The sequence below is a fragment of the Petromyzon marinus genome, chromosome 12, assembly GCF_048934315.1.
Source record: "Petromyzon marinus isolate PM22_M1 ecotype Great Lakes invasive population chromosome 12, UKy_Petmar_22M1.pri1.0, whole genome shotgun sequence".
Lineage (NCBI taxonomy): Eukaryota > Metazoa > Chordata > Hyperoartia > Petromyzontiformes > Petromyzontidae > Petromyzon > Petromyzon marinus.
In genome coordinates, this window is record NC_133678.1 from 15,469,135 (window position 1) to 15,494,526 (window position 25,392).

The following is a 25,392-nucleotide window of genomic DNA, read 5'->3' on the forward strand; positions in this document are numbered from 1 at the left end:
AGAGCGCAGGCTGCCTCGTCGGTCGTGGCCTCTCCTTGGGCGGTCTTCAGGTCGGCCCCCGAGCCAAGCGCTCGAAGCTCGAAATTTCCAGATTCAGGCGACGGCGGGTGGCCAGACCATCGTCTTAGCCGCTGCTAACTTCCCCGCAAAAGTGGCACGCGTTTTTTTATTGAGCCCCCACCCCGCCACCCCCCCACGAAGGGAGACGAGGCTGGGCCGAGAGTCGGGCCCCTCGGCGAACTTCGCGCGCGGCGCACTCCGGCCGGCCTGCGCGTCGGCTCGGTGCCACTCGGCGTCCGAGTTGCGGTGACCGTGGTCCGAGTCTCTCCGGGTCTCTCGGGGTCTCAAGCTTGGGCAGTGCCTTGATTTCAGAATGTCCGTTTCGGACGTCCAGGCTTCCCATTTAAGCCACCAGCCAACAGACAGACGGTTGGGATGGACAGATGAAAAAGCAGCCAACCAACCTTATTTGCTTTCACCATTGTGGCTTAATTGTACCAGCAATGGGTGACCAATGCTAATAATGATTTCCTTGAAGCGTTTTATCTCCAGACTACAACATGTTACGATAGCAAGGTCACCGCGGTAGCTCTTTTATGAGCAAGCTGTTGTTCAACGAGAGCGCCGTGGTCACGTTTGACAGAGCATCTCGTTCTGGAAACGCGACCGCGAGGTGAAACGTTCCCACACCGCGAAGAGGCGTCCAGCAGAGCGGATGCTGGCCGTGGTGCCACCTGTGGTGGCACGCGCAACCACACCCAGCCCCCCCCCCCCCCGTCGCTCACGGGCCAAGCTGGAAAGTGGGTTGAAAGAGATGAGTTTGAAACACGGCATGCGCCGTGCGAGAGAGAGGTGGCTTGCGCAGTGAACGCGCCACTACTCCTGCTGCTGCCGCCACTGCTGCTGACGCTGGCGGCACTGCCGCTTCTGCCGGCGCCGCCGCCGGCACCGCCACCGCTGGCACCACCGCTGGCGACACGGGGAAACCGGCGCCTATTACGTGGTGCTGTGGGAGATGCGTGCAACGCCAATCGCCATCGTTTACCCCCCCCCCCCCCTTCGGCATGGATGTGGGCCAGGGCGCCCACCGGGCCCCGCCGGAGCGAGCGCCGCTCCCCCCTTTGTCGTCACGACAGGTGGCAGCGGCGTGCGTCACCGGCATCGTCTTCTCGCTTGCGTCTTGTTTGTATATTTATTCATATCGCCCTTAAGGAGGCTCGGGGGAGGTTCGCTGTGGCCTTGGCAGAGTCACCGTGCCCCCCGCGTGGTTGAGGTCCCGGTGGTTGTGCATGAGCAGAGGGCCCGTCATTGACATGGGCCTTGAGGTTTTCTCCAAAATAATTATCTGTGACTGCAGCATTGCCCCACAGCAGCAGCCTGTAGTACCTGTGCTGCATGGTGGTTGCCCAAACCAGCGCCGTCCCGGCCGAGATCGCTCGCCACTCCTGCCGTATCGGAGCCTAAACTAAACAATTGAAAACTTTTTATGCGTGCATGTTGAACTTCTTTCGCGCCATACATAGCCAACAGTGCTATTCGGAGGTGTGGGGGAAGTACAGTTCTAAAGAAATGAGTTTTCAATCTACGTGATTTAAAGGTGCTTAGCTCCAGTGGCTTCCTAATATCGGAAGGAAGAGCATTCCAGACGGCCGCAGAAGCGCATCTGAAAGTGATGCGGTCACTGCCTTTGTTCAACGGCCAGTCAAAAGCCGCTGCTAGGATGATCAGAGATCACGTGATAATTCGTATTTATTTTTTGCAGCTCTTTTTCAGAAGCGACCTGGCCGCAAATGACGGCTCAGTGAAGTGGCTTATCAAGTTTCCAATTTACAATAGCAGCCAAAGCACTCTTAAACGCGCGTTTCATCAGACGCTTGCCCCTGCTGGAGCGTAGCGCGGCCCCCACGCGACACCGCCGGGCGACCCGACTCGCCACGCGACTCCGCCATGCGTGGCACAGCCCCAGACCGCGGGCTCCGATGCGGTCGGCCGAGCCGTCCGCACTGGGCGACTCGTCCCCTTCATGACGATAAAACTCCTGGGAGGGGAGAGGCGCGTGTGTGTGTGGTGTCTGCATGTTGAACTTCCTCCGCGTGGCGTACGTAGCCAACCGTGCTGCTAATCGGTGGCGAAGGTGCAGTGAGACAGGAGGAGCGCTGCAGGCGAGAGGGGAGTACCCCGGACATCTGTGAACAAGAGCTTTGTAGCTCATTGGATTACTCCAGTACGAAGAAGGTGATTCTGATTCTTAGATGCTGTCGAGAGAGGCGCGGGATTCCGTGCCGACCGGAGAGGTGACGTCGCGGCTGAATTTTGATTGGGACTCCGATCCGAGCGGGACGTTCGGTTCACCCCGGGTCGCGACTCCGGGTGCCCCCGAGCGTTCGCTCCGCTCGCTGGCACTCTGCAATGGCTGCGACGTGCTGCTGCTGCTGCACCGGTGACCCCCGGAGCCACTCCCTCCCTCCGCCCGCTCCAAGTTCCCATTGAGCCCCGGCGGTTCGGTGGCGAATCCCTTCCGCAGCATCTGTCACGTCGAAAACGCGAAACAATCCGCGGAGGAATTCCTTCGGCGCCCATTGTCCCGGACAATGAACTCGCGCGCAGAGCCGCTGTATTTTTTTTTTCCCCCACAGCCCCCCGCATTGTGCGACTTCGCAATTTGATTTTTTTTTCCACCGTCCACCCCCCCCCCTTCTCCGAACGTGAAACAAACAAGGGCGCCCGCCTCTTATTGTTCCGAGAGAACAATCTGCCGCCGAATGTTCCGCGTCACACGCAAACTAAATTTAAAGTTGGGCCGGGGGTCTCGGGGCCGCCCGCGCCGGCTTCCTGTTTACTCTGCAGGGGCGGTCGCGGCCGGACCCCACGGCCCTCGGCCCGCGGAAGGACCCCGCGGCCCTCGGCCCTTGGCCGGACCCCGCGGCCCTTGGCCCGCGGAAGGACCCCGCGGCCCTCGGCCGGACCCCGTGGGCCTGTCTCTCTGTCTGTCTATCCATCTGACTCTCTGTCTGTCTATCCATCTGACTCTCTGTCCATCCGTCTCTCTGTCCGTCTGTCTCTCTGTCCGTCTGTCTCTCTATCCGTCCTGTGTCTCTATCTATCTGTCTCTCTGTCTGTCTGTCTCTCTGTCCGTCTGTCTCTCTGTCCGTCTGTCTTTCTGTCCGTCTGTCTCTCTGTCCGTCTGTCTCTCTGTCCGTCTGTCTCTCTGTCCGTCTGTCTTTCTGTCCGTCTGTCTCTATGTCTGTCTGTCTCTCTGTCCGTCTGTCTCTCTGTCCGTCTGTCTTTCTGTCCATCTGTCTCTCTGTCCGTCTGTCTCTCTGTCCGTCTGTCTTTCTGTCCGTCTGTCTCTCTGTCCGTCTGTCTCTCTGTCCGTCTGTCTCTCTGTCCGTCTGTCTCTCTGTCCGTCTGTCTTTCTGTCCGTCTGTCTCTCTATCCGTCTGCCTCTCTGTCCGTCTGTCTTTTTGTCCGTCTGTCTCTCTGTCCGTCTGTCTCTCTGTCCGTCCTGTGTCTCTATCCATATGTCTTTCTGTCCGTCTGTCTCTCCGTCCGTCTGTCTCTCTATCCGTCTGTCTCTCTGTCCGTCTGTCTTTCTGTCCATCTGTCTCTCTGTCCGTCTGTCTCTCTATCCGTCTGTCTCTATGTCCGTCTGTCTCTCTGTCCGTCTGTCTTTCTGTCCGTCTGTCTCTCTATCCGTCTGTCTCTCTGTCCGTCTGTCTCTCTGTTCGTCTGTCTCTCTGTCCGTCCTGTGTCTCTATCCATATGTCTTTCTGTCCGTCTGTCTCTCCGTCCGTCTGTCTCTCTATCCGTCTGTCTCTCTGTCCGTCTGTCTTTCTGTCCATCTGTCTCTCTGTCCGTCTGTCTCTCTGTCCATCTGTCTTTCTGTCCGTCTGTCTCTCTGTCCGTCTGTCTCTCTGTCCGTCTGTCTCTCTGTCCGTCTGTCTCTCTGTCCGTCTGTCTTTCTGTCCGTCTGTCTCTCTATCCATCTGTCTCTCTGTCCGTCTGTCTCTCTGTCCGTCTGTCTCTCTGTCCGTCTGTCTCTCCATCTGTCTCTCTATCCGTCTGTCTCTCTATCCATCTGTCTCTCTATCCATCTGTCCCTAACATGGGAGCACGACAGCTCCGGTAGAGAATACGTCGAAATGAAATGGGGTGAGCGTATGGCTGACGCTGTTGCTCAAGGCAGTGCACGATGGAAGCGGCAATCCGTTCGACCTGGCGGGGGTCTGTCCCTCTCCGCTGATGATGAACTCTCATAGAGATGGCTCGAGATTAACGACACTTTGGCACGTTTCACACGCAGGCTTCCGCGGCTACTGTTACCCGTGGTCAAGGTGTCATTACCGTCGTGTTAATATTCTGGGACTCGCCCTGGAGGAATCCAGCGAAATTCATAACAGGATTAATGTAGCGAAACTTGGAAACAAATAAATAAATAGCACGGCAACTTAAAGTCCTCACCAGCAGCTACCCACACCCTGTCGTCTACCCCTACCCTGTCACCTACCCCTACCCTGTCACCTACCCCTACCCTGTCACCTACCCACACCCTGTCACCTACCCACACCCTGTCACCTACCCACACCCTGTCACCTACCCCTACCCTGTCACCTACCCCTACCCTGTCACCTACCCCTACCCTGTCACCTACCCACACCCTGTCACCTACCCACACCCTGTCACCTACCCCTACCCTGTCACCTACCCCTACCCTGTCACCTACCCACACCCTGTCACCTACCCACACCCTGTCACCTACCCACACCCTGTCACCTACCCACACCCTGTCACCTATCCCTACCCTGTCACCTACCCCTACCCTGTCACCTACCCCTACCCTGTCACCTACCCACACCCTGTCACCTACCCACACCCTGTCACCTACCCCTACCCTGTCACCTACCCCTACCATGTCACCTACCCCTACCATGTCACCTACCCACACCCTGTCACCTACCTACACCCTGGTGATGGTGGTGATGGTGGTAGTGACGGTAGTGGTGATGGTGGTGATGGTAATGGTGGTGATGGTGATGATGATGGTGGTGGTGGTGATGATGATGGTGATGGTGGTAGTGACGGTGGTGGTGATGGTGGTGGTGGTGATGGTGGTGGTGGTAGTGATGATGGTGGTGGTGATGGTGGTAGTTATGATGGTGGTGGTGATGGTGGTGATGGTGATGGTGGTGATGGTGGTGGTGGTGATGATGGTGGTGATCGTGGTGATGGTGGTAGTGACAGTGGTGGTGATGGTGGTGGTAGTGATGATGGTGGTGGTGATGGTGGTGTTATGATGGTGGTGATGGTGATAATGGTGGTGGTGGTGGTGACGATGGTAATGGTGGTGATGGTGATGGTTATGGTGGTGGTGATGGTGGTAATGGTAATGGTGATGATGGTGATGGTTGTGATGGTGATGGTGGTGATGGTGGTGGTTATGGTGGTGGTGATGGTGGTGATGGTGATGGTGGTGATGGTGGTGATGGTGGTGTTGGTGGTGTTGGTGGTGGTGGCATTGGGCTGTAGATGATTGAGCTCCCATGACAGCCGCCCCCCTCTTCATAACCACCCCAAGCCCCCCCCCCCCGCCCCCCCTCCCTGTGTCCTCGCGGGGCGGCTCCTGGGCCGCGTTAAAGACCCAGGGGCCCGGCTCGCTCCAAAAGGTCACGACAAACAAACGACTATTGGGGGTGGTTCTCAGGCCTTCCCACTGCCCCACACAAGCAGCGAGCGCCGTGCGGGAAGTGTGGGAAGCGGCCGCCCTCTCGTTATTTTCGTCGCTTATTTATTTATTTGCTTGCTCCTCTAATCACCGCGTGGTTTTCCCACCGTGCACGGGGGGGGGGGGGCGGGTGGGTGGGAAGGGGAGTGGGACGGGCAGGGAGGGAGTTGTAAATTACCGCGAACGTTGAACGCACCGCCGGCAGCGCGCGTGTATGGCGGCGGCTGTTGTTGTTCACCGTGGAGCACTCGGTAGCGGCTCCGTCGCGGCTCCGTCGCGGGCCCGTGGCGGCGATGGCCGTGGCCTGTGACCGGCAGAGCTGAGGCTGAAGGCGCAGGCCCCACGCAGCAGCCTCCTGAGCCCACTGTCGTGATCAGGGCCTCCCACTGGAGGTGGATTTCAGGGCCCTATCTAGAGAGTAGTTTGGTCTACTATTCCACGCCGGCCAGAGGCCTCGGAAGAGACGGGAGTTTCCCCCACTTTTCCCCCATCGCATGCGGCCCGCCGATTTGACTGTGCGGTTGAACCCCCCCGAGGGCCTGCAGGGTGGGATGGGGTGGAATTGAGAAATCGCATCCGTTGTTTCAGCTGCAGCACCAGGAGACGGAGTCAAAGCCAGCACTCTGTGCATTGCAAGACCAAGGGGCGCTCGCACCTTCACACGAACTCCCCCTGGACTTGCCTGTCAAACTGGGCCTTCCTTTCAAATTGGACGTTTTCTCGGGTCCCTGTTAGCCCGGGGTAGGCGGCACGTGACTCGTAGTCGTAGCCATCATGAGAGGTATACTGGATGTGGCGGTGCAAACCGCGTGCATGGACGTTGAACTTCTTTCACATCCGTACATAGCCAACCGCGCTAATCGGAGGTGGGGGGGAAGGACAACAAACACAAAAAGCAGATCAAGAGAAATGAGCTTTCAAACTCGATGATTTAAAAGTCCATATCTCCAGTGGATTCCTAATATCAGAAGGAAGAGCATTGCAGATGACTGCAGAAGCACGTCTTAAAGCACCATGCGATCCAGCAACCACCGTCTTCGTTCGACGCTTCGCCAAAAGCCTCTGCCACTTTTGCGAGGATGACCGGAGTTCACCCGACGATGGTTTACGCTCCTTGACGAGATCAGCAGTGAGGTTGTTGCGCTAACTAGTGTAAAGACCCGATTCCAGGCTCCACCACTGGCCTGGCGTCTCTGTCGGTTGCGACATCTGAACTCGGCGTCGATATGAGAAGCGTAAAGACCAATGTCAGTTTAACACGTGTAGGCTTTCGCGACCAATATCCATAATACAGGTTTTTTTGGGGGGGGTTAGATCGCAAAAATATAAATGCGTCGTTAAACCCGCCACAACCCGACACGGCCAAATAGTAAGGGTTGTCACGTAAACAGAACGTGCCAATTCGTTACTAGTACAGCACACCGGTATGTTGGAGAGCCAGGCCACAAAATGTACAATCTGAGTAAGACGTTTCACCAGTAATTACAACTAGCTTGATCAGGCGACAAGTTTATATATTTACCTGTATTATGACAGATAAATGTGTCGTCAAACCCACCACCCACCGCCCGACGGCTGATTAGCAAGGTTTGTCACGTAAACTAAAACGTGCCAATTAGTGACTGGTTCAGTGCACCGGTGCATTGGAGATTAGACGCACGGCATTTACAATTAACATTGTGAGTGTAAATATTTGTCCCGAAAGCCTACGTTTTAAACTTGATTGAAGAAGCGCTGCACTAGCGGCAGTTGCGTGCTGCACACATAACGCCGTGGTGCGGACGCCACACTCACCCCGGGCACACACCAAGTGCTTAGGAAAATTTTGACATTGTTTTCACCGTCGTCCGTGGTCTATCCACTGCTGGGCGAAGGGCCCCCCCCCCCCCCATGCGTTGTGGGTATTCCTCATGGTTTAGCGATGACACGATCCATCTCGTTGCTTCATGTACGAACTATTTTTTTATTATTTTGCCAGGTAAAGCCCCACTAAGCTACGTGGCTCTTTTTAAAAAATAGACGCCCAGCCGCAAATGACAGCTCTACAAAGTGGCTTTTCACGTGGAAATGTATACCAGCCAAAGACTCTAAACGCTTGACGTTGGTTCTGAATATGGAGGGGGAAATCCACGCGGCCACGGGGAGAGAGAGACACACAAACTCCAAATATACAGCAGCAGGCATCAGGGTCGGGATCGAACCCACAACCTTCTGCATACCAGGCGAGGTTGTTAACATCTCCTAGCCACCGCGGCGCCCCAACTCTGCCATGGTCATCCTCTCGAGACGCGTTCCGTCCTTTGGCTGCTATCACCAAACCTTGTCCATAGGGCCCGATCCCAGCGATAGCCACGACCATGCCATGCCCCACTTATGTTAGCACGGTTGGCTACGTACAGTGCGAAAGGCGTACATTAAGCGAACACAATGAGAAGGAATCAAACGGTGAGCTGATCTTTTCTCTTGCAGTGAGACGCAGAGAGCCTGACTTCCCCCGCGTCTCCCCCCCGCCCCATCCCCCCCCCCCCCCCACAGCTGCTGGCGAACGTCGCCATCTACATGTGCGCCATCATCGTGGGCATCATCTCCTACTTCATGGCCGACCGCAAACACCGCAAGGCCTTCCTGGAGGCGCGGCAGTCTCTGGAGGTGAAGCTTAACCTGGAGGAGCAGAGTCGACAGCAGGTGAGGCGGGCGGACGGGGAAGGGGGTGGGGGGTGGGGGGGCTGGTTGAGGGGGCGCAGGCGGGGGGCGCACGTGCCGGAACACTCCGGTACACCTCGCGGGCGCTTCTCAAGCCGTTTGCTCTCCTATCCTGAGACGTTGCCGTCGAGGTGAAGAGGCACGCCGTGAGCAGCGTGGTGCGTGAGGTTGTCGGCGTGAAGGGTGGAGAGCGGGTGCGGCGGCGTAGCGATTAGCGCACTGCGCTCACGGTCAATACCGGGTTACTTTTATCTGAATCGTTCCTGGATCTCCCACAGTTCAACTCAACCTTGCGGTGCACACCGTACGGAGCCAACTGTGCTAATCGGAGGTGCGGCCGAAGGACAACAAACTAAAAGTGCAGAGCTCCCAGTGGCTTCCTAATATCCGAAAGAAGAGCTTTCCTGACTGCCACATAAGTGTGCGATGTGGTGACCGTTTTTAGTCGATGGTGAGCCAAAATCCACTGCGAGGATGACCGGAGTTAGCGTGACGATGTACGCTCCTTGACGAGATCAGCGACGTGTTGTGGTCCAATTGTGGCGAGCGCTCTGTGTGTCCATGGCGCCATGACCCTCGTCGCAGGCAGAGCAGCCACTTGCGAGCCGTGCTTGGCACAGGGAGGGCAACCTACTTTCTGCACTGCTCCGTGCGGGCATCACTCGCTGGAGTTTTTAACCAAGGGCAGACGTTGAGTGTTTTTTTCCGAGGCTGCTTCAAACGGTATGAGTCACCCACCCCTTCCGGCGTTTTGGAACTGAAATCGGTCTCGGCGCAGCGTTCCCATCGCTATTTCAAGCGAAGGAAATGCGAAGTGTAAACACGGACGATGAGGTCCTCGCAGATCACGAGGACGGCGCTTAGCCGTCCTCGTGATGCGTTCGCTTTATGCGAACGCATTTGAAATTTGGGCGCCGTGGTGGCGAGATGTTAACTACCTCGCCTGGTCTGGAAGAGGTCGTAGGTTCGATCCGGACCCTTGACACCTGCTGTACATTTGGAGTTTGCGTGTCTCTCTCCCCGCAGTCGCTTGGAATTTTATCCAGGTCTTACGTTTTTTTCGCTTCCACAGCTGCTACTGTGAATGTCCACGTGATAAGCCACGTCGTTGAACTATCATTTGTGATAGCCAGGTCGCTTCCAAAAAGATCTACATATAGCTCAGCGGTGGCCTTACCTGGCAACATAACAATAGTTTAGTTTTAGAATTTTTAAATGTGGAATAAAATGTGAAGTGGGGAGAGGAGGTGTTTATCTCAGGACCAATTCAAACCGGCCCTGGGGACAGGTATAAATCTTAGCCTGGTAGGTTAGTGCTTGTGCTCGCCACTGTGCCACCAAGCGCTTGCGACAGTACTGTATGAGACAATTATTCAATAATTGGTGAATTTTGGCTGATAGTAATGAATGTCGGTGCGGTGGAGCCGCGGATGCAGAAGCGAATGCAGTGCACCGAATCTGCTCGGCGCTAGCGGGGTCCTTGGCTGGGGCCTGCACTGGTCCCGCGGTGAAGTATGGTCAAACAACCCCTGACGGCCGATGTGGTATGGGGAGGCCTTCGAGGCAGCAGTGGATTATGAACGGAAGAAGAAATGCGCACGCAGGGATTTCTCCATCCACAATCGTGATCACAGTCGGCCTTCTGAACAGGCGACATTTGTTTGAGCAGACAGCTGCCTGGGACCCACTCTCCGGGTCTGATCAGCAGGGGGTGGGGGGGGGAGAATCGATTTTCTTTGGCCAGAATTTGAACTCTCGCAACTCTCCCGCTACGGCTCGAGTCTCTCTCCGACCGCGGCGGCTCCCCCGCATCGTCGCCCGCGACGCGCCGTTTGGTCTCTGGGCGCAGCACCGCACAGTCGCTCCAGATGGGGGGCGGGAAGGCGGGTGGGGGGTAAGCGACGCCGCCGCAGGGCCGCTGCCAGGTGGCAGCGTCCGAGACGCTCGGGCGGTGGTGGTGGGGGGAGGGGAAGCGGCGGCGGTGCCACTAACACGATCCCCGCCACTGCGGGCGATCGTCGCGGGCGATAGCGCGCCGCGTTGCGATGGCTGCGGCGGGGACGGCGACGGTAGCAGCGGGAGTTTAGCTGCAGCCTTCACGGCCCCACGGCTTCTCCTCTTCGCAAAAAGAGTGGCCGCTTGTGAGCGCCGTGTTTGGTTGAGAGCGATTGTTTAAAACGCTGTGGTAGGGGGTACATTTTTTTACGAATATTTATTTATTAGGTTCCATTCTGAATCCAGCATAAAGCTGTCCACGTCATTGAGCCACTGTCTCATCGGCGCTCTCTACCATGCGGTGCAGTGTGGTTTCATGTAGCGGTGAGAGAGCCGAACCAAAACGGTGGGAATTATTATTTTGTAGAGAGAGAGAGAGCAGCAGTGGAACACAGAGCAGAAGGGGAAGGTCTCGAGGCTGACCATGAAGAAGGGCAGGGAGTTGACAAGCAAGGGCGGCTGGCGGAAGGCAGTTTTCGCCACCGATATTATTCATAACAAAGGTTTTATGGGATTGATCGCGTAAAAATGTACGTGTCGTTAACCCACCACCACCCGACACAGACTGTGTTTTCTAGACCATGGGTGCAGCGGTGGAGAATGAGCGACCTCCCGCTAGCCGAAGGTCGACTGGAGGCTTCGGTAGAAGGCCGTGGTCGCGTATCCCATTGCCGGTCTCTCCAGAAGCAGCCACCGGACCCCTCGAGTGGCCGTCGGCAAAATAAATAAAGTGTCCACTTGAATACAGAAGGTAAACGCGATGCACTGTCGCCAGCGAGGCGTCAAACCCCTTTCCTGTATCCGAGACGTCTGCAAGTCGCAGGGTGGGTGGCGTCCCATTCACCTTTGAATCTCGGAAAGCGCGAGTAGCTCGGCATTTTATATAGAGGGGCGTAGTAGCGCCGCTGTTTTTAAAGATGTTGTTACTCATCGCAGAGAACTGTAGCGCCGCGACCGCCGCACTCTACGACAGATGGCGGCAAACTGTGCCACCCGCTCTACCGCGTGGCCTATGTGGGAGCCTCGGTACCGATAAGCATTTATTTATTTTCATCTTTCTTCCCGTTTCGTTTTGTTGACGTGCACGTACGCCATCGGCACGGGAGAGGGTTAATAGAGGGGCAAGGAGCCGACGGCACGGGCGGTTGGGGGAGGGGCGTCCCATTTGCGGAGGGCTGGGCAAACGCCGCTAAAGCGGCCGAGGTTCCCCGAAACTCTACGCCGTGTCACGCGGGGTGTGACGCGCGGTGTGACACGTGGTGTGGCGCGCGGTGTGGCGCGCAGTGTGGAGCGCGGTGTCACGCACGGTGTCAAGCGCGGTATCAAGCGCGGTGTCACAAGGGGTGTCACGCGCGGTGTCACAAGGGGTGTCACGCGCGGTATCACAAGGGGTGTCACGCACGGTGTCAAGCGCGGTGTCACAAGGGGTGTCACGCGCGGTGTCACAAGGGGTGTCACGCACGGTGTCAAGCGCGGTGTCACAAGGGGTGTCACGCGCGGTGTCACAAGGGGTGTCACGCACGGTGTCACGCGCAGTGTCAAGCGCGGTGTCACAAGGGGTGTCACGCGCGGTATCACAAGGGGTGTCACGTACGGTGTCAAGCGCGGTGTCACAAGGGGTGTCACGCGCGGTGTCAAGCGCGGTGTCACAAGGGGTGTCACGCACGGTGTCACAAGGGGTGTCACGCGCGGTGTCAAGCGCGGTGTCACAAGGGGTGTCACGCGCGGTGTCACAAGGGGTGTCACGCGTGGTGTCAAGCGCGGTGTCAAAAGGGGTGTCACGCGCGGTGTCACGCGCAGTGTCACAAGGGGTGTCACGCGCAGTGTCACGCGCGCTATCACAAGGGGTGTCGCGCACGGTGTCAAGCGCGGTGTCACGCGCGGTGTCACGCGCGGTGTCACGCAGGGTATCACGCGGGGTATCACGTGGGGTATCACATGGGGTGTCACACGGGGCTGCGTGGTGCGTTAGGTCTGGGCAATGGAGTGGGTGATGAGTTCTAGATCTGGGCTATGGAGTGGGTGATGAGATTTAGGTCTGGGCTATGGAGTGGGGGATGAGTTCTAGATCTGGGCTATGGAGTGGGTGATGAGTTTTAGGTCTGGGCTATAGAGTGGGTGATGAGTTCTAGGTCTGGGCTATACAGTGGGTGATGAGCTTTAGGTCTGAGCTATAGAGTGGGTGATGAGTTTTAGGCCTGGGCTATAGAGTGGGTGATGAGTTCTTGATCTGGGCTATAGAATGGGTGAGGAGTTCTAGATCTGGGATATAGAGTGGGTGATGAGTTCTTGATCTGGGCTATAGAGTGGGTGAGGAGGTCTAGATCTGGGCTATAGAGTGGGTGATGAGTTCTAGCCCTGGTCTATAGAGTGAATGATGAGTTCTAGATCTGGGCTATAGAGTGGGTGATGAGTTCTTGATTTGGGCTATAGAGTGGGTGAGGAGTTCTAGATCTGGGCTATAGAGTGGGTGATGAGTTCTTGATCTGGGCTATAGAGTGGGTGAGGAGTTCTAGATCTGGGCTATAGAGTGGGTGATGAGATTTAGGTCTGGGCTATAGAGTGGGTGATGAGTTCTAGCTCTGAGCTATAGAGTGGGTGATGAGATTTAGGTCTGGGCTATAGAGTGGGTGATGAGTTCTAGATCTGGGCTATACAGTGGGTGATGAGTTTTAGGTCTGAGCTATAGAGTGGGTGATGAGTTCTAGGTCTGAGCTATGGAGTGGTGGATGAGTTCTAGATCTGGGCTATAGAGTAGGTGATGAGTTCTAGCTCTGGGCTATAGAGTGGGGGATGAGTTCTAGGTCTGGGCTATAGAGTGGGTGATGAGTTCTAGCTCTGGTCTATACAGTGGGTGATGAGATCTAGATCTGGGCTATAGAGTGGGTGATGAGTTCTTGATCTGGGCTATAGAGTGGGTGAGGAGTTCTAGATCTGGGCTATAGAGTGGGTGATGAGTTCAAGCTCTGGGCTATTGAGTGGGGGATGAGTTCTAGATCTGGGCAATAGAGTGGGTGATGAGTTCTACCTCTGGGCTATAGAGTGGGTGATGAGTTGTAGATCTGGGCTATTGAGTGGGTGATGAGTTCTAGATCTGGGCTATAGAGTGGAAGATGAGTTCTAGATCTGGGCTATAGAGTGGGTGATGAGTTATAGGTCTGGGCTATAGAGTGGGTGATGAGTTCTAGCTCTGCGCTATAGAGTGGGGGATGAGTTCTAGATCTGGGCTATAGAGTGGGTGATGAGTTCTAGGTCTGGGCTATAGAGTGGGTGATGAGTTCTAGATCTGGGCTATAGAGTGGATGCTGAGTTCTAGCTCTGGGCTATAGAGTGGGTGATGAATTCTAGGTCTGGGCTATAGAGTGGGTGATGAGTTCTAGATCTGGGCTATACAGTGGGTGATGAGATCTCGCTCTGGGCTATAGAGTGGAGGATGAGTTCTAGGTCTGGGCTATATAGTGGGTGATGAGTTCTAGCTCTGCGCCATAGAGTGGGTGATGAGTTCTAGATCTGGGCTATAGAGTGGGTGATGAGTTCTAGCCCTGGGCTACAGAGTGGTTGATGAGTTATAGATCTGGGCTATAGAGTGGGTGATGAGTTCTGAATCTGGGCTATAGAGTGGGTAATGAGTTCTTGATCTGGGCTATAGAGTGGGTGATAAGTTCTAGATCTGGGATATAGAGTGGGTGATGAGTTCTAGCTCTGGGCTATAGAGTGGAAGATGAGTTCTAGATCTGGGCAATAGAGTGGGTGATGAGTTCTAGCTCTGGGCTATAGAGTGGGTGATGAGTTCTAGATCTGGGCTATTGAGTGGGTGATGAGTTCTAGTTCTGGGCTATAGAGTGGGTGATGAGTTTTAGATCTGGGCTATAGAGTGGGTGATGAGTTCTAGGTCTGGGCTATAGAGTGGGGGATGAGTTCTAGCTCTGGGCTATAGAGTGGGTAATGAGTTCCAGATCTGGGCTATAGAGTGGGTAATGAGTTCTTGATCTGGGCTATAGAGTGGGTGTTGAGTTCTAGATATGGGCTATAGAGTGGGTGATGAGTTCTAGCTCTGGGCTATAGAGTGGAAGATGAGTTCTAGATCTGGGCAATAGAGTAGGTGATGAGTTCTAGCTCTGGGCTATAGAGTGGGTGATGAGTTCTAGATCTGGGCTATTGAGTGGGTGATGAGTTCTAGATCTGGGCTATAGAGTGGGTGATGAGTTTTAGATCTGGGCTATAGAGTGGGTGATGAGTTCTAGATCTGGGCTATAGAGTGGGTGATGAGTTCTAGATCTGGGCTATAGAGTGGGTAATGAGTTATAGATCTGGACTATAGAGTGGGTGATTAGTTCTAGATCTGGGTTGTAGAGTGGGTGATGAGTTTTAGCTCTGCACTATAGAGTGTGTGATGAGTTCTAGATCTGGGCTATAGAGTGGGTTATGAGTTCTAAATCTGGGCTATAGAGTGGGTGATTAGTTCTAGCTCTGGGCTATAGAGTGGGTGATGAGTTCTAGATCTGGGCTATAGAGTGTTTGATGAGTTCTAGATCTGGGCTTTCGAGTGGGTGATGAGTTCTAGATCTGGGATATAGAGTGGGGGATGAGTTCTAGATCTGGGCTATAGAGTGGGTGATGAGTTCTAGATCTGGGCTATAGAGTGGGTGATGAGTTCTAGATCTGCACTATAGAGTGGGTGATGAGTTCTAGATCTGGGCTATAGAGTGGGGGATGAGTTCTAGATCTGGGCTATAGAGTGGGGGATGAGTTCTAGATCTAGGCTATAGAGTGGATGATGAGTTCTAGCTCTGAGCTATAGAGTGGGTGATGAGTTCTAGATCTGGGCTATAGAGTGGGTGATGAGTTCTAGATCTGGGCTATAGAGTGGGTATTGAGTTCTAGATCTGGGCTATTGAGTGGGTGATGAGTTCTAGATCTGGGCTATTGAGTGGGTAATGGGTTTTCGGTCTCGTGCCACCCGGGGAAGCCGCCCTCGTGACGCTGTTTGCTCAGCCATTTTACGGCGCTGGAAAAATATATTTCCACAAGGGCCCCCCCCCTCTCCCAACCCACCACCTCTGCACCCCCACCCCCGCCCCCCCCCCCTGATTGAAACGGATAAAATACGAAACGTTGACAAACAAATCGAATTAACAAAGGGCAGGCCCCTCCGCGTTCACTAAACAGGAAAGGCGCAGATGGCAGATTGTGGGACGAGGAGGGGAACGCCGGCTGCGGTTCCCAGCGGTCCCCCGAGCGGGACGCCGCGTGCCCTCCGACGAGTTCCGCTGCTCCCGACGAGCGACCGGCGGCCGTGGTCGAGCCGCTGCTGGACAAGGGCCGCCCCGAGCGGGAGTTTCCACTGCTCCATCTCTGCGCCGGACGTCCTCCTCGATCGCGAGTCCACCCGCCCCATCGACCGCCCCCTCCGAGCCGTTGACGGCCGCCTCTGGAGGCATCTCTTACTTCTCCTCTGCCCGTCGTTCGGTGAAATCCCAAAGGTTGCGGTGGCCGCCTGCCCCTAGGCTTTGGATTCCCGCTGTCCCACGCAGTGTAGGAGGGGGTGGACGGGGAGCGCAGCGCTTTGCTCGCGGCCACAGAGAGCATCGGTCGCCGTACAACGGTCAAACTGCTACTTTTAAGTCTCAGAGCTGGAAATGTAGCCACGATATGAGCGCAGAGACAAATTTCACGCGATGCGGGGATTCTTTGCAAAGAGGCCAAGACGCCCGACTCTCCACGCTCGGGATGGCACTTTAATCACCGGCGCCTCGAACCCGGACTCGACCCCAGAACCGCGGCGGTGCCGGCTCGGGGTGTGTTCGCACCTCAGAGTCACACGGCCGCCTGGAGACTAAAGAACTACTACGTTTTAAAACTGAAAACTATTTTTTATTTACCGGGTACAGCCCACTGAGCTACGCATCTATTTTTCAGAAGCGACCTGGCCACAAGTGAAAGCTCAAAGAAGTGGCTTATCATGTGGAAATGTATTGCAGCCGAATACCCTAAACGCGTGATGTTGATTCTAAATGTGGATGGAAAACCCGGAGGACCCGGAGAAAAATCCACGCAACAACAGGGAGAACATGCAAACTCCAAATATACAGGCGTCCCCCTGCATATTAAGTAAGGTAGTTAACATCTCGCCACCATTGCAAGATATCTCGCTGTGCTGGCGAGATATTTGACATGCGGGGGCCCAGGTCGTCTGGTCCCCCAGACGACATTGGAGCCCTCATGGTGTCATGGTGCTCGCTCGCTCGGTCTGCCGTCTGTCCGTCCGTCTGTCCCCAGCGCTGGCGTCTCGCACCCTCACGCGGTGGCCACAGCGGCCTTGCGTGTGCGCCCGCAATCTTATCTCGCTCTCGCATGCGCCCCGATTGCATCGCTTCGTCTCCTGTTTGGGCGTCCCCTTGGGCCAAAAGCAGAAGCCGCCTCCCATGATGCACCAGGAGGGAAGCGCTGCGTCTCTTACTCCGCCGGTGCAGAGAGGATTAGCCCTGCACAGTGGTCGCACTCCAATGACCGATTGCTCTTGCGCTGCCGACTAAAAGGGCCCTTTGAGGGGAGAATGCACGACCCCCCCTCCTGGCGAGGGACGTGTGACTTGGGGAGGCTTCCAAGGAGAGCCTCGCTAGCTGGAGCGGAGGGGGAGCGTGGAGGGGAGAATAGAGTGGGGACGAGAGGGGAGACCTAGACAGGGGGGGGGGGGGGGGGCGGGGTGCGCGGAGAATGTTGAAGGTCTTGAAATTGATCAGGAATTGTTTTTCTGGAGGCAGGGGAGGGAGCAGAGTCTCGGTGCGGTCTCAGTCACGGTGCCGAGTCAAGCAGCGGCTTTTATAAGTGGTGACTGCCCTCCACTCCCCACCGCTGCCCACTGTTGTTCTCCGCTGTTGCCTCGCAGTGCTGCGAGAACTCTGAGGCGAGGCCTCGCAAATCCGCGGAGTGTTTACTCCCCCACTCGCCTCCCTCCTCCCCTCTCGCCACGACCCCCCCTCACTGCACTCCTCGTGGCGGATGGGACGGGCGTGGTGTGATAATGGAGAGCGGGGCAGTGGGGGTGGAGAGGGGGGAGCGGTGGGGGTGGAGAGGGGGGAGCGGTGGGGGTGGAGAGGGGGGAGCAGTGGGGTGGAGAGGGGGGACAGTGGGGGTGGAGAGGGGGGAGCAGTGAGGGTGGAGAGGGGGGAGCAGTGGGGGTGGAGAGGGAGGAGCAGTGGGGGTGGAGAGGGGGGCAGTGGGGGTGGAGAGGGGGGAGCAGTGAGGGTGGAGAGGGAGGAGCAGTAGGGGTGGAGAGGGGGGAGCAGTGGGGTTGGAGATGGGGGAGCAGTGGGAGTGGAGCGGGGGGGGGGGAGCAGTGGGGATGGAGAGGGGGGAGCAGTGGGGTGGAGAGGGGGGAGCGGTGGGGGTGGAGAGGGGGGAGCAGTGGAGATGGAGAGGGGGGAGCAGTGGGGTGGAGAGGGGGGAGCGGTGGGGGTGGAGAGGGGGGAGCAGTGGGGATGGAGAGGGGGGAGCAGTGGGGTGGAGAGGGGGGAGCGGTGGGGGTGGAGAGGGGGGAGCAGTGGGGATGGAGAGGGGGGAGCAGTGGGGTGGAGAGGGGGGAGCGGTGGGGGTGGAGAGGGGGGAGCAGTGGGGATGGAGAGGGGGGAGCAGTGGGGTGGAGAGGGGGGAGCGGTGGGGGTGGAGAGGGGGGAGCAGTGGGGTGGAGAGGGGGGAGCGGTGGGGGTGGAGAGGGGGGAGCAGTGGGTTGGTGGTGGTGTGGGCACGGGGAGCGCTGTGGGCTGGCTCAGTGCAGGCGGTGGCCGCCTGCCCCCAGGCTATTTATAGCTCACCACGCTCGCTGTCGTCTGTGACTGCCCCCCCCATCCCGCTCTTCCTCCTCCACAGCCCCCCTGCGCGTGCTCCCTTCCATTCTGCATCCGTGTCTCCCGCTCGCCGTGTGCTCGTGACGGCTCGTTCCAATGCCGCACAATGTAAACGTATAAAATGTATATACAGGGAGGAAAAAAAGTATTTGATCCCCTGCTGATTTTGTACGTTTGCCCACTGACAAAGAAATGAGCAGTCTATAATTTTAATGGTAGGTTTATTTGAACAGTGAAAGACAGAATTACAACTAAAAAATCCAGAAAAACGCATGTCAAAAATTTTATAAATTGATTTGCTTTTTAATGAGGGAAATAAGTATTTGACCCCCTCTCAATCAGAAAGATTTCTGGCTCCCAGGTGTCTTTTATACAGGTAACGAGCTGAGTTTAGGAGCACACTCTTAAAGGGAGTGCTCCTAATCTCAGCTTGTTACCTGTATAAAAGACACCTGTCCACAGAAGCAATCAATCAATCAGATTCAAAACTCTCCACCATGGTCAAGACCAAAGAGCTCTCCAAGGATGTCAGCGACAAGATTGTAGACCTACACAAGGCTGGAATGGGCTACAAGACCATTGCCAAGCAGCTTGGTGAGAAGGTGACAGCAGTTGGTGCGATTATTCGCAAATGGAAGAAACACAAAAGAACTGTCAATCTCCCTCGGCCTGGGGCTCCATGCAAGATCTCACCTCGTGGAGTTGCAATGATCATGAGAACGGTGAAGAATCAGCCCAGAACTACACGGGAGGATATTGTCAATGATGTCAAGGCAGCTGGGACCATAGTTACCAAGAAAACAATTGGTAACACACTACACCGTGAAGGACTGAAATCCTGCAGCGCCCGCAAGGTCCCCCTGCTCAAGAAAGCACATATACATTCCCGTCTGAAGTTTGCCAATGAACATCTCAATGATTCAGAGGACAACTGGGTGAAAGTGTTGTGGTCAGATGAGACCAAAATGGAGCTCTTTGGCATCAACTCAACTCGCCGTGTTTGGAAGAGGAGGAAAGCTGCCTATGACCCCAAGAACACCATCCCCACCGTCAAACATGGAGGTGGAAACATTATGCTTTGGGGGTGTTTTTTCTGGTAAGGGGACAGGACAACTTCACCGCATGGATGGGGCCATGTACCGTCAAATCTTGAGTGAGAACCTCCTTCCCTCAGCCAGGGTATTGAAAATGGGTCGTGGATGGGTATTCCAGCATGACAATGACCCAAAACACACGACCAAGGCAACAAAGGAGTGGCTCAAGAAGAAGCACATTAAGGTCCTGGAGTGGCCTAGCCAGTCTCCAGACCTTAATCCCATAGAAAATCTGTGGAGGGAGCTAAAGGTTCGAGTTGCCAAACGTCAGCCTCGAAACCTTAATGACTTGGAGAAGATCTGTAAAGAGGAGTGGGACAAAATCCCTCCTGAGATGTGTGCAAACCTGGTGGCCAACTACAGGAAACGTCTGACCTCTGTGATTGCAAACAAAGGTTTTTGCCACCAAGTAATAAGTCATGTTTTGCAGAGGGGTCAAATACTTATTTCCCTCATTAAAATGCAAATCAATTTATAACATTTTTGACATGCGTTTTCCTGGATTTTTGTTGTTGTTGTTATTCTCTCACTGTTCAAATAAACCTACCATTAAAATGATAGACTGATCATTTCTTTGTCAGTGGGCAAACGTACAAAATCAGCAAGGGATCAAATACTTTTTTCCCTCGCTATATCACTGACGATGAATTCTGCGGGAAGGGCCGAGTCTTGACACCCTTTTTTGAGGAGGGTCTTGCATTTGAGATGTTAGGCCAATTCAATTTGTGATGAGTTGCAAGTCGAAGGAAAACCTAAGAGGAACTGGAGAACGCCCCCCAAAAAATACGAGATGACACTCAAAGCTCAGCAGAGATCGATCCAATACCTGAGGCTCAGTCCAGCGAGCGGGGACCCAACCTACCTTTGGACTGCACCCATTGCTGTGACGCCACCCAGTGGCCTCACGGCCACCACGACGCCTGCCACGCACAGAACAGTCGCCAGGGCGCCAGACCCTGCCGAGCTGCCGAGGGGTTCGATCGCGCCTGGCACGATTCGTCGTCGGCACCGCCGGTGCTCGGAGATATCGGTCGCGTCTCCCGGCGACGGCGCCATCGTGTCCACCGCGCCCCCTGCCCCCCTCGCTGGCCTGTGCCACCGTCGCGCTCCCAGGGCCCTCTCGCCTCGCTCCGTGGCACTTGCGATCTGACCCGAGGTCGACACGGCGGTGACGCCGCTTGCCCTGTCCTGCTGACGGCCGGGGCCGTGAGGCGCGTACGGGAACGGGGTCGGATGTGCGAGCAGCTGCGGAAGGTTGGCCCCCTTTATCCCAGTGAAATGCCGCATTGGGCGTGGGAGCCTAATCGGTTGACAGTCAGATGTGTGACAGTCAGATTCACGTGACATTGTGATGTACAATATTTTATGGGCAGTTGAATAATTGTCCAATGGATCATACCGGTTCTTGCCATAGGAATGTGGAGTGCCCGTTGCTGGATTAGGCCCCATATGGAGGTGAGCACATCCGTCTCAGAGATCATTTGGCAGAGACAGTTTAACATAGAACTCTAGGCCTTAGGAACTCTGAAATACGTGTGTGTTTGTGTGTGTGGGGAGTGATCGCATAGTGGGTTTTGCGCTGCGCTACGAACCCGGCGACCCCAGTTCGATTCCCTCTCACGGTCAACACCAGTGTCGATTATGTGAACCGTTCCTGGGCCTCCCCTAGGTCGACTCAGCCTCAAATGAGTACCTGGTGCGGTGTGTAGTAAACATCGGTACTGGGGAGACAAAGGCGGCCGGGCGTGGTGCTGGCCACCCTCACTCTCTTCGTGTGTTGTGCAGCCCTGACAAGTGCTGCTCGCTTAACAACACTCGCCCCGAACTCGCTGAGACGGCGACACGGGGGATCTTTGTCTGCGTCGCTGCCTGTCCATTTTGTGTTGTGGACGCTCGTGCAAGCGAGAGGCATTCCACCTCGAGGGATCACGCGTGGTGCGAGATTTTAATAAATGAATACATTCACAAGCCTACAAAACCCACAGAAATGTCCACCGGGCTTAAATCTCAATTTTAGTTTCCCCCCTGTTGACAAAAAATAAGAATTATTAAAGAAAATAACCCCCCCCCACCCCCCAGACCGTTTTAATTTCTGCTCGCTGGCCCTGTGTGCAACATCGCAGACGCAGCAGCAGCAGCGGTTTCGTCGATGAGTCTGAAGCGGTCCCAGCGGCACACGCGGCCCACGGTGGAGCAAAGCAATCAATTAGCGACGCAGCCTCCTCCCGACGTCCCAATTAAGACCCCCGATGCCCCGCGGCGTTAATCGGCTTGGGAGGGGGGGGGCAGCTGCGTGGCGAGGGAGCGCAGCATAATGGGTGGCCGGGGACCGCCGGGCGCAGATGCCGCCGTGGGGGCGATGGCGCGCGCGCACGTGCAGTCACGCGTCTCGCCTGCACAAAGATCCCCCGTGTAGCCTGAACAGATTGTCGGGGCAAGTGCTGTTAGCGAGCACCTATAAAGGCTGGCACGGCACACGAACGGGCGGGTGGCCAGTACCACGCCTGGCCGCCTTTGTCTCCCCAGTGGCGATGTTTACTACGCACCGCACCAGGTGCTCATTTCAAGCTGAGTCGACCTAGGGGAGGTCCAGGACCGGTTCAGATAAACAGCACCTGTGTTGACCGTGAGCGGGAATCGAACTGGGGCAGCCGGGTTCATAGCGCAGTGCGCTAACCGCTACACTAACTGCTCACCTGCACACAAACTCACGTGTGGTCGCCCGTCTCGCCGACACACGCACGCACGCACGTGCGCGCTCGCATCACACCTACGCACGCGCTTTTCCATGCGTATGTGCGTGCGTGGTTTTTCTCTGAGCATCTGAGGGGCATTCAGTTTCTCAGGTGCGATGGCAGCAATGTTGTGCAGGGAGCTCCTCGGGCTTCAGCAGAGAGAGAGCGGGATTGTGTCTCTTCCGCCTCCAGACTGCAGTGGCGTTCGCTGTGCGGCTCCATAGTTTGGGTTGCGCAGCCACGGTCGAACTCCTGTCCCTCACGCCGTTAATTGTCCATTCAAGATGTGTTGCGCATAGGCCTGGTAGTGATGTTCTCGATGCCGTTGATGGTTGACATCGGCGGCGTCGAGGAGGAATGCCCAAAGCCAGGGGGTGCGAAGATGTTTGTGTCTCGAATGAGGAGGTGCTTATTCTGAACGCCACTGCCCTTTTTGCCAAGGCCCCCGTATCGGCGTTAAGACGGTTAAGCACTAAAACGAGGTTCGTGGTATTTTCGCTCAACGATGCCTTGGCGTAGTACAGTGCAGTGACGTTGCCTAAGCACTTAATACCTGCTTTGCTACAAACTCGGCGTTTGACATCCTAATTGGCTTTGAAATGGGGCTCCAATATGGGGCTACCTCGCCTGGTGTATAGAAGGTTGTGGATTCGATCCCAAGCCTGATGACGCCTGCTGTATATTTGGAGTTGGCGTATTCTCTCTCCATAGTAACGTGGACTTTTTCTCCGTGTCTTCTGGTTTTCCCCTCCACATGAATAATCAACATGACACGTTGAGTCTTTGGCTGCTTTCAATTTCCGTGGGATGGTAAGCCACTTCGTTGGCCTATCGTTTGTGTAAGCCAGGTCGCTTCTGAAGTAGAGCTACTGTATAGCTCAATGGGGCCTTGCCTGTTAAAATTAAAAAAAAATAGTTTTGTTTAGTTTGAAATGTCAACGATCGCCACCTGGAAGCAAAGATTTTGGCTCTGCAGCCAAAGTGGCCAGGCGACAGAGTGGGTTGGGGTGTCTTTTTTTGTTTAATCCAGATTTTATTGCAGAGAAGTAGTTGCCTTGTGATTGGCTACCTACCACTACTCAGGTAGCCCCTGCCACTACTCCGGTAGCCCCTACCACTTCTCCTTTAGCCCCTACCGCTACTCGATTAGCCCCTACCGCTACTCAGGTAGCCCCTCCCGCTACTCAGGTAGCCCCTACCGCTACTCTAGTAGCCCCTACCACTACTCGATTAGCCCCTACCACTTCTCCTTTAGCCCCTACCACTACTCAGTTAGCCCCTACCACTTCTCCTTTAGCCCCTACCGCTACTCGATTAGCCCCTACCGCAACTCAGTTAGCCCCTACCACTGCTCTGGTAGACCCTACCACTACTCTAGTAGCCCCTACCACTACTCAGGTAGCCCCTACCACTGCTCAGGTAGCCCCTACCACTGCTCTGGTAACCCGTACAACTGCTCAGGTAGCCCCTACCGCTACTCGGGTAGCCCCTACCACTGCTCAGGTAGCCCCTACCACTGCTCAGGTAGCCCCTACCGCTACTCGGTTAGCCCCTACCGCTACTCGGTTAGCCCCTACCGCTACTCGAGTAGCCCCTACCACTACTCAGGTAGCCCCTACCACTGCTCAGGTAGCCCCTACCACTGCTCAGGTAGCCCCTACCACTGCTCAGGTAGCCCCTACCACTGCTGAGGTAGCCCCTACCACTGCGCTGGTAGCCCCTAACACTGCTCTGGTAGCCCCTACCATTGCTCAGGTAGCCCTGCCTATACGCCAGTAGCCCCGCCCCCTACTCCGGTAGCTCCGCCCACTACTTAGGTAGCGCCTCTCACGACCCAGGTAGCCCTTCCCATTGCCCTATAGCCCCGCCCACTACTCGGGTAGCTCCACCCTTGGCCTGCGTCACGAGTGGAGCACGACGCTTGGAACGTCTCTTGACACCGGCCAGGCCGCTGGGTGGATTTGCACGAGATCCTCGTTAGCGTTCGGTCTCATGTGATGAAGCTGGAGGGGGAAGGGCGCCTGCTGTGTCTGCACACACACCCGTGGGTTTTGATGTTGTGCAGAAGCATCGGCAGGAAATGGGGTTCTTGTGGAGGAATGTGCAACACCGTGCTCGTTGGGCGGCCAAGCCGGGGTTAAACATGTGGCTGTGTGTGCGCGTACGTCAGTGTGGCTGTAGCTGTGAGATGTGGTGCCCCGGAACTCCTCGTGTTGTTTGTTCATTTGTCCGTCTGTGTGTGAGCAATCGTGTGTGGGGAGCGGTGGTGCAGCGGTTAGCGCGCTGCAAACCCGGCGACCCGAGTTACGATTTCCGCTCACGGCCAACACCAGTGACGATTATTTTAACCGGTGCTGTGCCTCCCCTAGGTCGACTCAGCCTCAAATGAGTACCTGGTGCGATGTGTAAACATTGCTACTGGGGATAAAAAGACGGCCGGGCGTGGTGTTGGTCACCCACGCCCTCGTGTGCCGTGTCGGCCTTCATATGTGCTACTCGTTAACAGCACTTTCCCCAGCAGTCTGTTAAAAGGCTACACGGGGGATCTTTGTCTTGTGTATTCGTGTGTGTGTGTGTGCAAACGTGCGAGCCGTTTGTGAGCTGGCCAGTGGCGTTGTCGCATCCGCTCATTCAGTCAACAAAACCCAGGGCTTAATTTCTCATTCGCACATTTTGTGGGTTCCTGCCAGTTGGCTACAGCATTGACGTGTGACAAGACGCAGCCATGGCCAGTAGAGCGAGAGGTACACTGGGTGTGGTGTGCCAGGTGAGTATGCACGTTCTTGGTTTCCAGCCCCGTGGCTGCGATGAGCTCGGGCCACCGAACTCCGGCCGGGGACGGTAACGCTGTGCGGGACTCTCGATGCGCGTCCCGAACGGGCGACGATTTTCGCTCGGTACGTTAGCATTTTGTAAATCTCTTTCTTGTAAACACTTTGTCAATTTGTTTCGTACCATTAAACACTCAACATTTTCGAAGGTGGCAATTTCAAATTTCATGGGCGACTCTTCACCATCCTATTTACCAGGGGAGATACAATTATTTGGAGCCGCCAGCGGAGCTGTGCACCACCCCCTGCTCGTTTGAGCCAGGAGGAAGCCAGAGGCTGTGGAACACTGCGAAGCTCGCGAGCGTGTCCACGTCGTGTCTTGTCATCTGAGCGTGTCCACGCGTCTTGTCATCTGAGCATGTCCACGTGTCTTGTCATCTGAGCGTGTCCACGTTGTGTCTTGTCCTCTGAGCGTGTCCCCGCATCTCGGCCCGAGTGTGTCCCCGCGTCTCGTCACCCGAGTGT

The 25,392-nt window shown here is 55.8% G+C and overlaps 1 protein-coding gene across 3 annotated transcripts in view; it reads left to right on the forward strand.

Moving 5' to 3' along the window:
- ADCY3 (adenylate cyclase 3) overlaps positions 1-25,392 on the forward strand; it is a 120,493-nt gene that overhangs the window by 28,908 nt on the left and 66,193 nt on the right. For all 3 annotated transcript variants that reach the window (XM_076066673.1, XM_076066674.1, XM_076066675.1), the window contains exon 4: positions 8,258-8,407. In XM_076066673.1, coding sequence (XP_075922788.1) covers positions 8,258-8,407 — 150 coding nt within the window. The remainder of the gene's footprint in view (positions 1-8,257; positions 8,408-25,392) is intronic.